Source organism: Dipteris shenzhenensis, chromosome 11, assembly GCF_047967505.1.
Source record: "Dipteris shenzhenensis isolate YYH24624 ecotype China chromosome 11, Dip_SZ_1.0, whole genome shotgun sequence".
In the NCBI taxonomy this organism is placed as follows: Eukaryota; Viridiplantae; Streptophyta; class Polypodiopsida; order Gleicheniales; family Dipteridaceae; genus Dipteris; species Dipteris shenzhenensis.
In genome coordinates, this window is record NC_141606.1 from 5,217,054 (window position 1) to 5,230,501 (window position 13,448).

A 13,448-nucleotide genomic window follows, 5' to 3' on the forward strand; every position below is an offset into this window, starting at 1 on the left:
CCATGCATGGGGAGCCAACTTTTGCCCATGGATGGGTAGCAAAGGAAGACACAAGGAGAAGCGGTTTTAGCACCCGCCATTGGTTTTCTTTTTTCCCATTGGCTGTGAGGAGTGTGTATGGCGGGCAGAGGCTCCGAAGCGCCACGTGCAAATACCGCGTCATTGCACATCTTGCAGTGGAGCTGCTGTGTGTCACAGTGTGAGGTGGAGAGTTTGTAGGCGGCCATTTTTCATTGGCTGGGGCAGAGCAGCTTGGAATTAGGTGCGCTGCATGCTCAAATCTCCAACCTCCAAAATCGGGGTCGCACTCAGCTGAATCTAATTAATCAACCGTGCGAACAAAATTTCACGCAGCCAGTCGCGCTTTTTCGTCCCTGCGTGCACAGGCCCTAAGCGTGCCTCGAATTTGCACATGTGGATCATAAAGCAAGGCTACTTGCAGGCGAAATCCGTGGAATGGGCCCCACCCAAAGGAAAGAGCAGGCGTGCTCCAACTCTCAAAACATTGGCAGTGGAGTTAGCACAGTCGGGCCAGATGTGCAAGGCCAGCTTTAGGTGGGAATGTACAAGATGGCAGTGACTGGGAGATGCTTAGCTTAGGAAAGAATCTCAGTATTGTGGACAGGACGGCGGAGCTGCCTTTGGTTGAAAATTTCATCTGCATCTTGCAACAGTGCAGGAAAAACAAAAATCTAGAGGATGCTAAGCGAGTTCATGTACACATTTGCTGTAGTGGATTGGAGACTCATATGGCTATTGGGAATTACATTGTGCCAATGTTTGTGGAATGTGGAAGTGTATCTGATGCTCAGCAGGTTTTCGACAGGTTGGTGCTTCGGAATGAGCATTCGTGGACTTCTTTGATAGTAGGGTATATCCAATACGGACAAACGCAGCATGCTCTCCATCTGTACCAGAAAATGCGAGAAGATAGTGTACGTCCTAGCAGTTATACGCTTATGGCCCTACTTAAAGCTTGCGCCAGACTGAAAAATGAGGAAAGAGGTCGGGAGATTCATGTAGAAATTTTGCAAAAGGGTTTTGAAAGAGATAATTTTGTCGGCAGCTCATTGGTCGACATGTATGCAAAATGTGGCTTACTTTTAGAGGCACAAGAAGTCTTTGACACGTTGCCAGTTCGGAATGTTGTGTTGTGGGCTACACTAATTGCAGGATATGCCGAACATGGACCTGGTCAGCAAGCATTGAAATGTTTTGAACAGATGCAATTGGAGGGCGTTATGCCAAGCGCTGTTACATTCATATGTGCCTTGAAAGCTTGCGGTAGAATAGGAGCTATAGGCAAGGGCCGGGAAATACATGCTGAAATTGCACAAAGGGGTTTTGAGAGAGTGCTTTTTGTTGGCAACACTTTGGTCGACATGTATGCCAAATGTGGCTCACTTCCAGAGGCACGTGAAGTCTTTCACAAGCTGCCGCTTCGAGATGTAGTGTCTTGGGCTGCACTAATTGCAGGATACGCAGAGTATGGACCCGCTCAGGAAGCGTTGCAGTGTTTTGAAGAGATGCAAATTGAGGGTGTCACTGCAAATGCTGTCACTTTCGTGTGTGTATTAAAGGCTTGTGGCAGCATAGGAGCGATAAGCAAGGGACGAGAAATACATGCTGAGGTTTTACAAAAGGGATTTGAAAGCGAGATTTTTATTGGCAGCTCTTTGATTGACATGTATGCCAAATGTCACTCAATTTCTGAGGCACAGGAAGTCTTTGACAAGCTGCCAGTTCGAAGTGTTGTCTCATGGGGAGCACTACTCTCTGGATATGCTGAACATGGACCTGGTCAACAAGCTCTGAAGTGTTTTGAACAGATGCAGTTGGAGGGTGTCTCTCCAAGTGCTGTCACTTATGTCTGTGTCTTGAAAGCTTGTGGCAACGTAGGAGCCATAGGAAAGGGCCGAGTGATACATGCTGAGATTGCACAAAAGGGAGTTGAAAGAAATCTTCTAGTTGGTAATACTATGGTCAACATGTATGCCAAATGTGGTTCACTTTCAGATGCATGGGAAGTCTTTGACAAACTACTGGTTAAAACTGTTGTGTCGTGGGCTGCACTAATTGCAGGATATGCCGAACATGGACCTGCTCATGAAGCACTGAAGTTTCTGGAACAGATGCAACTGGATGGCATCTCTCCAAGTGGTGTCACACTTATTTGCGGCTTGAAAGCTTGTGCCAGCATAGGAGCCATAAGCAAGGGCCGAGAAATACACTCTCTGATCGCACAAAAGGGATTTGAAGGGGATCTTCTCGTTGCCAATACTTTGGTTGACATGTATGCCAAATGTAGCTCACTTTCAGAGGCACAGGAAGTCTTTGAGGGGCTTCCAGTTCAAGATGTTGCATCATGGAGCGCAATGATCAGGGGATTTGGGATGAACCATGAGGGTAACATGGCTGTACGATGTTTTGAGGACATGCAAGAACAAGGGGTAGTGCCGGATGCTATTACATTTAAATGTCTTCTTGCTGCATGCAGCCATACAAACCTGGTATGCAGGGCCCATGAATTTTTCAAGATGATGAAAGAAGGATACGGTATTGCGCCGATGATAGATCATTATGCCTGCATGGTTGATCTTCTTGCTAGATCAGGACATTTGAATGAGGCAGGTAAATTTTTTGAAAGTATGCAGTGTCCTCCGTCTGAGGAGTTGTGGACAGCTTTGCTGAGTGCCTGTAAAACTCATGGTGAAGCAGAACTAGGATTGAAATGCTTTAAGCAGCTTGTCCAGATAAATCCAGAATCTGCTGCTCCATATGTGCTCATGGAAAACATATATGCAATTGCTGGTAGCTGGGATGCTGCATTTAGAATAGAGGTGTTGAGGCAAAATGCAGGGGCAAAAAAGAAGCCTGCAAGTGCTTTGATAGAAGTGAAGGATAGTGTTTATGAGTTTGGGGTGGGTGACAAGCAAAGCAAGGAGATTTCTGCTATGCTAGGAAAGTTATGTGCACGTGTGAAATGGGAAGGGTACATACCCAATCTAGATCTGGTCATGAGACTGAAATTGCCAATTAAAGAGTGGCATTTTGTGAATGCATAGAATTGGCCACGATTTTCTGACTTTTAGCAGATCATGGTGAAAGCCTGCATGAGTATGATTGTATTCAACATCAGAATTGAGGAGATCAATATTTGAGACAGCTAAGGTCATCCCATCATTCCAACGATGGTTTTTGTTCTTGTAAAGATGCATTATGATATGCTATTTTGAATCGCAAGCTACATCAATGAAGGAAGTGGGTGCATATCACTTTGTGGAGGCACACATGATAATGAAGACTTCGCTACAATTATGTATCTTGGGCTTTGTAGAGTTTCTGGCCTTCAATGCTTTGAGAGGCCCTCTAGGTTTGAGGGGCCAATTTCATGGCAGCTAACTTTCACCATGTGGTGAAAGACCCTTCCCCCATACAGTCTTCGACCTTCAAACTTCAAAGGCTGGAGAGAGGGGGAAGCATAGGATTCCCCTCACCATACAAATGGCGTGAACTTGCCACTATGCAGTTGCCCCAAAATTGGGCGGATATTGTGCTTCCACCTGTTCCACTTCAGGGGGCCAAAGAGATACCATTGTTCTCCGCACTTCTCCTCTCCAAGGCCAGTACTCTCTCCCCTCCTTACCTTCTCTTCCCCGCCCACCAGCTTCGGTCCATTGGACGAGCTTGCTCTGACTATGCCTTGCCTTCGACTCCTGGTAATTCCATTCCCACCTCGCTTTCTTGTGCTGGTGACCCAGAGACGGGCAGACAGATTGCCTGTGCAACCTGCCCATGGCCGGATAAGGAGCACCATGTGGTACTGGCGATTTCGACCATATCCATAATCAAGGTGAGGAATCCTTTTTTCACTGAACACTGCCTTGGGAAGATGCATGTCCCCCTTGAATTTGGTGCTCGTAATTCAATTCTATGGTTTGCATGCGTGGGTTTTGTACCTTGTCAATAGTATTTGAACATGCTTGGTTCACCACTTGGGTTATCTGCTGTAATGCCACTGTTGTGCTATACTTTTTTTCAATTGTATCTGGGTTTGTTGTTCCATGCATGCATGTTTTCGAATGTGATCCGCTGCTTGTGCAGCTGGTGTGCTCTACTTTGTGTGGACTGTCTCTGGGTTTTCCATGCGTGCATGTTTCAAATGTGAGGCGCTGCTTGTTTTGTGCTCATTCATGGATTTCCCTTGTTTGCTGGCTTTGGACAATACAGTCCGTGGATGCTTGGAAGGGGTTGTATATGGCAGAACTGATTTCAAAGCAAAGGACGGGTGATTGGCCACAGGGATTCTGATGAGGGTTTTTGCCCGAAACAAAGGGAATGAAAGCATGCTTTGATGTGAACGCAACATGCAAACCAAATTTTCTATTGAATTTGAAATGCTGCAAGAGACTGCCTGAACCGACATGCAAAGGATTACATTGTGACAAGACAAGGCATGAGTCTGGGCATGTCCCTGGACTATTTTTGGTGTTTTCAGAGGATGAATTTGGGCATATTCTAGATATATGTTCTGGCCGTATTACAGACATGCCAAATTTCACCTTGTGAAGGTTTCGTCCATGTTGTGGCTTGCTGATATTGTGATAAATTCTTTCTAGTGGTGCGTTGCTCTATCAGCTTTCTTTTCTAAGCATCGTTTGCTTAGAGATGCTCGTTTGGGAGATAATAAAATGAAATACATAGTCTTCACAAGCAGTTGTAGCTTGAATGAAGAGAACGTGGACAACTTCTGAACTAGCCTTCTCCTGTAGTGCTAGCCTTTGTCACAGCTGAGTCTGCCCTTCACGTCCGGAGTACTGGTGGAACTCGGTTCGAAGACTTTTGTATAAATGGATGGTCAAGTGTGCGTGTGGTCTGAAGACTTTTGTATAAATGGATGCTCAAGTGTGTGTGCGTGTGTGAATACGTATGTGTGAGACCATTTGTTTATACTTTGGTCTACATCCACCATTGGGCGTTGATGACGTGGGTGGGGATGTCATAGTAGCTAGTATGCACTATGTGTGATAGAGTTTATAGCTTTCAACTTTGTGAGTGACTATCATTAGATTGAAACTGCACTATTCGTTGTGTTTTCAGAGGATGAGTTTGGGCATGTTCCTGGATTCATCTAGATATATGTTCCGGCGATATTAGTGGACATGCAGATTTCACTTGTGAAGTCTTCGTCCATGTTGCGGCTTGCTGATAATGTGATAAATTCTTTTCATCTTAAGTGGTGTGTTGTCCTATCAACTTTATTTTCTTAGCATCTTTTGCTTCGAAATGCTTGTATGGGAGAGACTAAAATGAAATACTTTAGTCTTCACAAGCAGAATGTAGACTACTTTTTGATTAGTCTTCTCCTGTAGTGCTAGCCTTTGTCCTAGTTGAGAGTGCCCTTCATGTCTAGAGTGCTGACATGAACTTGGTACGGAAAACTTTGAATAAATGGCTGCTGAAGTGCTGTGGGTGTGTGGATATGCATGTGTGAGAGCATAATTTTATACTTTGGTGGTCTACATCCATCGTTGGGCACTTGCTAGTACCTATTATGTGTGATAGAGTTTAGGGTGTTAGACCTTATCATGAGATTGAAACTACTCTATTTGTTGTGTTTTCAAAGGATGAGCTTGAGCATGTTCTTGGATTCATCTCTCTCTCTCTCTCTCTCTCTCTCTCTCCCCACACACACACACACACACACACACACACACACACACGTGTCTGTGTGTGTTCATCATTGTGTGCTCATGTAGCTCCACCAGATGCTCTTGGGAGACATCTCTCTCTCTCTCTCTCTCTCTCTCTCTCTGTGGACACACACACACACACACACAAAAGTTTGATTAGTATCTCTCATACACAAATACTTATTTCTTTACACACGCGCGTGCGCACATACATACACATGTATACTTTTTCAACTATGAATTATTCTTTCATTTACCCTCGTGAAATCTTTCCTTTACACTCTCTTTTTAATCAAGCCACACACCAAGCCTACTAATCGTCCCATTGACAAAATATGAAGAGGGGAGAGGAGAAGAGTGGAGATGAGGAGAGAGGGCACAGCTAGAGAGCACACCACAAATAACTAACTGTACACTAGATTTAGTTGAAAAAATAGAATATATACAAACCCTTTTAGGGTTAGGGTTAGGGGATCTAACCCTTTCCTTTATAGCACTCTATAAGGTTAGTGCTATGCACATATGATTACGTGATGGTGCTATGCACACATGATCACATGATGTTGAGCGTGAACTCTCAACACCTTCCCTCAAGATCAAGTAGGCCTTCCCTCAAGATGATGATTCTGGGAAATCAAAGAAGGACTGAGCATTACATTCCATCACACCCCTTTAATGGGAATGTCCTTCCTCTGCATCAAACCAAGAGCTAGTCGGTGTTTCTCAAATAGCTCTTTACCGAGTGGTTTGGTAAAGATGTCTGCAACATTTTCTTTGCTATCACAATGCTGTAGTATGATGTTACCAAGTAACACTCTTTCTCTGATGAAGTGCTCTGACATCAATGTGCTTTGTCCTGGAGTGATATACTGGATTTTTGGCCAATGCTTAAGCCGATTGATTATCACAGTATATTGTTGTTGGCTTTGACTCATCAAAGTAATCTGTTTCTGACAATAGTCTTCTGAGCCATATAGCCTCACATGCACCTGTAGTGAGTGCTCTATATTCTGCTTCAGTCGAGGATAAAAGAAACAGTTGGTTATTTGTTTGACAACCATGATATAGCACCTTGACCATGGAAAAATGCATATCCCTGTGTCGATCTCCTGGTCTCATGATCTCCGGCATAGTCACTGTCACAGTATCCATGCAACCGTGGATGACTTCCTCTGTATTCTATCCCAAATTGTCTTGTACCTCTAATGTATCTCAAGACTCTTTTGGCTGCATTCCAGTGAGACTGTTTTGGATTTGCCGTAAACTGTGCTAGTGAGCTTACTGCATAGCAAATATCTGGCCGTGTGATTGTCAGATATATCAGAGATCCAATGAGTTGCCTGTAGTATCTGTCATTGACTATAGGCTTTTCTGAATCTTTAGTAAGTTTCAAACTCTGTTCCATGGGAGTGGCTGCAATCTTGCAATCTGCTATATGAAACTTCTTCAGGAGACTGTCAACATACTTGAGCTGACTCATGTCTCTCCAGAACTCAATTCCAAGATAATAGTGCATAAGTCTAAGATCTTTCATGTCAAACTCTGCAGATAAGTCTTGTTTTAATTTTCTGATGAAGCTATCGTTGCTTCCTGTCACAATCAGATCATCTACGTACAAAAGTGCAATAGTAATGTCTTCCCCTTGAACTTTGTAGTAGAGAGTATGATCTGCATTGGACTTCATGTATCCCAGATGAGCAAAATACTTGTCAATTCTGCTGTACCAACTTCTGGGTGCTTGTTTTAAGCCGTAGAGACTTTTTTTGAGATGGCAAACCATCTTCTCCTTTCCTGGTTCAACATAACCGACTGGTTGTTGCATGTAGACTTCCTCGTCTAGATAACCATTGAGAAATGCATTCTTGACATCGAGCTGATACACATTCCATTTACTGTGAGTGTTGCTAGTGATATCAAGAACCGTATGGAATCCATCTTTGCTACTGGAGCATAAGTCTCATCATAATCTTGACCATATTGTTGTGCAAATCCTTTTGCAACTAATCTGGCTTTGTATCTCTGAATACTACCATCTGGATTGTACTTCACTTTGTATACCCATTTGTTAGCTATGGCCTTCTTTCCTGGTGGAAGGTCGCATAATTCCCAAGTGTTATTTTTATACAAAGCATCCATTTCTTCATTCATAGCAGTTTGCCATTCGAGCTTGTCTACTACGTCTTCGAAGTACACTGGTTCTTCTGTAGTCATGATGGTAGTCATAAGAGCATAGTTGGTGGTTTCCACCTGAATTGCTTTGCCTTTCTGAGCATATGTCAATCTGGCTGGTGGTCTGCTTTCCCTAGTAGACCGTCTGAGCTGATGTGGCGCTGCTTGGGGTGTTGTTGGCAATTCTTGCTCTTCTTCATCAACCTGTTCTGTAGATGACTGTGAAGTTGATGCTTCTATCTCCTGTGTAGGTGAGGTTTTCCATTCTGATTCCTCATCAAAGATTACATCTTTAGAGATAATGACTTTGCGGTTGATGGGATCATATAATTTGTATGCTTTGCTTTCTTCACTGTAGCCAACCATGATGCATTTGCGTGACTTCGCATCCAATTTCTTGCGATGATCATCATGTATGTGGGCACATGCTATGCAACCAAATATGCGAAGATGCCCAATGTGTGGCTTGTGTCCAGTGAATGCTTCATAAGGAGTCATACCTTCTATCGGTTCGGTAGGAAGCCGATTAAGCAAGTAGTTAGCTGTAGCTATTGCTTCTGCCCAATACTGATTCGGAAGATGCTTTTCACTAAGCATTGCTCTAGCACTGTCTGCTAAAGTCCCATTCTTCCTTTCAGCTCTTGCATTTTGCTGAGGAGTATCTGCACATGTAAATTGTCTTCGAATGCCGTGATTTTTGCAAAAGTTCATGAATGCTGAAGACATGTATTCACCTCCTCTGTCTGATCTCATGACCTTGATCTTTCTGCCTGTTTGGTTTTCTACCATGGCTTTGAAATCTGGCAAACACTTCAGATTTCTCTTTCAGAAAGTAGACGCAACAATATCTGCTGTAGTCGTCGATGAAGGTTAAGTAGTAAAGTGAACCATTGATGCTACGGGTCTGGGCATAACCCCATACATCTGTATGAATCAAATCAAGAATACCTCGTGCACGAGAGGTGCTTCTGACAAAGTTGGTTCGCTTTTGTTTGCCGAAGCAGCATGCTTCACAAACTTTTCCAAGAAACTGTAGCTTCGGAATCCCAATTGCCATATTCTGATTCCTAAGATCTAACAAGTACTTGAAGTTAACATGACCATATCTCTTGTGCCATTTTGCAGATAGTGGCATTTGTTGCATTTGAGCTACCATGGCATGCTTATCTGGTATTGTAGCTAGCATCCTGTATAAGCGTCCTTCCTTGACACCTTTTGCTACTAGCTGACCTCTTTTGGATTTGTCTCTGATAGTGCATTCATCAGCATCGAAGATGACTTTGTAGTTGTGTTCCGTCATTTGACCTACTGACAAAAGGTTCTTGCTGAGCTTCGGAACATAGAGCACATCTTTGACTAATCCTTTTGTACCAGTGAAATTGTTCATAGGGATAACACCTGTTCCTTGAACCGGATTCGGTGTATTGTCTGCTGTGTAGATGACATTCTTTTGTCCTTCTAATGGCTTCATTTCTGTGAACCATTCCTGATGATTTGTCATATGAGATGATGCACCGCTGTCAATGTACCAAGGATTCTGTTCCACTTGGTCGACTTGATAGCTGAAATCCTCTTTGGATTGAATTCAGTGTCTAGGTGCATCTAGGTGCATTGTATCAGTCTGATGCAATTCCTCACTTGCAAGAAACATATTTCCATGTTCATTTGCAAAATGACTATGACTAGAATGTCCACCACGATGATTTCCTCTTCCTCGGGAATTCCCTCGATTACTGCTGGATTGACCGCCTTGGTCGTATTGCTTCTTGCGGCAATCTCTTTCATAGTGTCCAAACTTGTGACAGTAGTTGCACTGGATGTTTGATACATTGGTGGATGCATTCCCTCGTCCTTGGAATCTTCCTCGGTTGGAATGATTTCCTCTTTGTTGATTCTGATGTTGCTGAGGATGATGCTGATGCTGATGCTGATTCTGACTTTGATTTTGTTGATGATGACCACTTTTTTGATATGATCTACCTCTGTTTCTGCCTCTGCTTCTGTCTGAAGCTGTGAATGCCTGATCATTAGAATGACCTTTACGTGCTTGAATAGCTTGAGTCCTGAGTTCTTCACCAAGTAGAACTGACTGAAGTTCTTCCAGTGTTGGAATTTGCTGTTGGATGGCAATACTCTGGACTAGATTCTCATATCCTTCTCCTAGTCCATTTAGGATTACTTGAACCATTTCTGCGGGATTCATAGTCTCTCCTGCTGCTGCAAGTTGATTGTTGTAGTCTTTGATGCGCAGTACATAAGCATGACCGGTTTCATTGCTATTGCGGAAACTCTGGTTGATCTGGTTTCTCAAGGTGAGAATCCTGGATGTGTTCTTGGACTCGTAGAGAGCTGCAAACATATCCCATGCTTCTTTTGATGTCTTGACTGTGTTGAGTTGTCCTAGCATGACATCTTGCACATTCTGCTTAATCAGGTGATAGGCATACTTGTCTTTCTTATCCCATTCTGCTTGAGCTCAGGCAATGGCAGGATCTGCTACTGGTGCGGAAACTATTTGTGTAGATGTAGATCCCGATGTAGATCCCGTTGCTGGTGCTGTGACAATAGATGGAGTAGAGCTACTGGTGGCTGGATCGGCCAATGGTCTAGGTATAGATCCATCGACATACTCCCATTTGTCCTGAAGCACAAGAATGGTCTCCATTCGGTATTTCCATGTACCGTAATTGGAGTTGTCTAACTTAGCAGATGCCTCCAGATTGAGGTTGCTAGTCGACATGGTGCAAACAATGTACTAAAAAATGTCCTGAAAAGCTCTGTATGAATCTGCAAATACACTGAAGATGCCAAGTGAAATGTCTGTACTGTCGGTGAAGATAGAACTGCAGTATATAAGATCTGATCTGTGTTACAAGGCTTGTGGCAATGATGCCGGGAATAGCCAAGAGGCTTTACAAGGCTAAAAAATGATGTGCACGATGCCGTGAGATAGCCGAATAGGCTTTACAATGGTGGCATGTGTGTGTGAAATCAAATGATATCTGCCCACTGAATCAATCTGCAACACCTCTGAACTCTGAAGTCTGCTCACTGAACTGATGAACGTAAGGTTTCAGGTAATGTAATGATGTGAAATCGGATGTGAGCGTATGGACTGACTCCGAGTAGGTACTAGTCGGGAATTTCGGGCATGGCTTAGATTGGCAACTTGGGGAATTCAAAGCGTCCCCTCTATGGCGATCTAGTCTACTCAGATCTAGATCTAAACCAACTGTCGATCGATGAAAGAGCAGCAAATAATTCCTTTTCTTTTGTTCTTTTAAAGTGCTGGGTCAGATGCGTTGATGTAGAGGCAAATGTGCATGAAGGAAGTGGTTTTATCGGCGAGACTCAAATGTGAGTGTAACTTGCACCGAAATGTGTGCGTGATATGACGAGCGCATAGAGCATGAAAAAACGAGCGACTTTCCTTTTTGGAATACCCTCAAATTCTTCTTGGATCAAGAGATATGACTTGATCTAGGTGGAGGGGCAAAAGGAGTGCAAATGGTGCTCAATGATGATGTGTCACTATGAGTCACATGCAGTGATGATGTGGCACTGTGCTTAGCAAGAGGTGTGCCAGTGAAGCTCTGTGCTGAGGTGGCAGGAGTGTGCACATGCAGTGTGTGCACAGTGTGCCTGGCAAGGGACTGTGCCTGCAGAGGGTCAGTGCTGAATGGACTGCTGAGGTGGCAGTGCTGAGGTGGCATAGATGATATCAGCAGGGTGACATGGCACTGATGACATGTCCCTGGTGACATGGCACAGGTGACGTGGTTGATGACATGTCACTAATGATGTGGCAAGTGACATGGCTGATGACGTGTCACTGATGACATGGCAAGTGACGTGGCAATCGGTGGGATGTGGCAGTCGGTGATTACGTGGCAGGATGATGTGGCCTGCTCACTTGGTGCTGATGATGTGGCAGATAGGATTGCCATGTGGCTAAATTTTAACCAAAGACCAAACCCAGGGTTAACAATTAACCTAACATGGGTCAAATTCTATCTGCCACGTGTCGACTTCTAAGGTCTCTGAACCTTTGTGAAGCAAAAGAAGACGATGATGGATTTCGACGACCTTCTACGATAGCACGTCGATGAGAGCCGATGTAGAGCTGCACTACCGTTTAACTGGAGAGGTCGGCGTTGTAGAAGGCTGGTCGTCGAGGAGCCCGTAGAAAGTGAGTAGTCGAGTAGTCGGAGCGGTGGCTGGCCGATGGAACCGTCAGAGGCTGTAGCCCGTGAGCAAGAGTCGGGAGCCCGTTCGGAGAAGGTTGCTGGCGCGTTGGGGAGAGGCAGTCGGTGAAGAGGCTTGGAAGGAGTTTGAGATGCGCCGAAGCTTGGAGGACTATAGAGCCGTGGTTGAAGGAGTCGCGATGTAAGCTGCTGCTGCTGGAGTCAGTCGAAGGTCGTTTGGTTGGGCTGCGGTTGCTGTGAGAGCTTGAGCGCTAGTGGCTGGAGCACGGTGCTCGTTGGAGACCCAAATGAAGATCCGGTTGCATAGGGGTGCTTACCCATGAGCCGCTGGAATCGGTGGATGCGCCTTGGTTTGCTTGGTCGTTTTGTGTAGAAGATTGTGGGCGAGCCATTGTAGGAGGCATCGCTTGGAGAGGCTAGCCCATTTGGAGAAGGTTGCCCGTGAGCATCGGCTCACTTGTGCTACCCGTGAGCCTTGTCGGTGAGGTCGTTGAGCCGAGAGCTCTTGAGGGCAGCTGTTGAAAGATTGTAGTCCCTATGCTTCCGAGACTCATAAAGAAAAACTCAAGAACTCTCTTCCTCTTTCTCTGGATAGAGAATGGACTCACAAAAGCTCTCTCTCACCACCATGGAATCTCTCTCTCAAACTGAAAAAAAAAACATAAATCTCTCTAGGAATTCAAGAATCTCGCTTTCTCAATCATAAATAAGAAATACTCTCTTTCTCAAGAAATGAAATCTCTCAAGAACTCAAAGAAAGAATAACGGACGGAAATTTCCTCTCAATGGACGGAAATTTCTCTCAACGGAAGTGAAGGGACGGATGTCACAATCACTCAAGAGAACTCTCAATCTCACAATCTCTCTCGCACTCACAAGAAGGATGGCGCCTCAGTGGAAGGCAGAACCATGCTCTAATACCATGACAAAATATGAAGAGGGGAGAGGAGAAGAGTGGAGATGAGGAGAGAGGGCACAGCTAGAGAGCACACCACAAATGACTAACTGTACACTAGATTTAGTTGAAAAAATAGAATATATACAAACCCTTTTAGGGTTAGGGTTAGGGGATCTAACCCTTTCCTTTATAGCACTCTAAAAGGTTAGTGCTATGCACATATGATCATGTGATGGTGCTATGCACACATGATCACATGATGTTGAGCGTGAACTCTCAACACCCATACCTCCTCTAATCCCATCTCAACCCATGCACTCATTCATTTCTTCTCCATTTGTGACTTAAACTTCACCGTGGCTAATTTTTTTTTGAGTTATCTAAGAATCCATATGGTTGTCTATATTCTTAGGTAAAGCGCTAACAAGCTAGGGAAAACAAGCATTACTTGTCTATCCAAACATAACTATGATGTTCTAACAC

At 44.3% G+C, this 13,448-nt stretch overlaps 1 protein-coding gene across 1 annotated transcript; it reads left to right on the plus strand.

Moving 5' to 3' along the window:
• The first annotated feature begins 296 nt into the window (after nt 1-296).
• Nucleotides 297-3,298, plus strand: LOC147896527 (pentatricopeptide repeat-containing protein At5g27110-like). The gene has a single exon (XM_087382023.1). It carries the CDS (start codon nt 588-590, stop codon nt 3,063-3,065), a length of 2,478 nt encoding a protein of 825 aa, XP_087238149.1. The 5' UTR covers nt 297-587; the 3' UTR covers nt 3,066-3,298.
• The last annotated feature ends 10,150 nt before the right edge of the window (nt 3,299-13,448 follow it).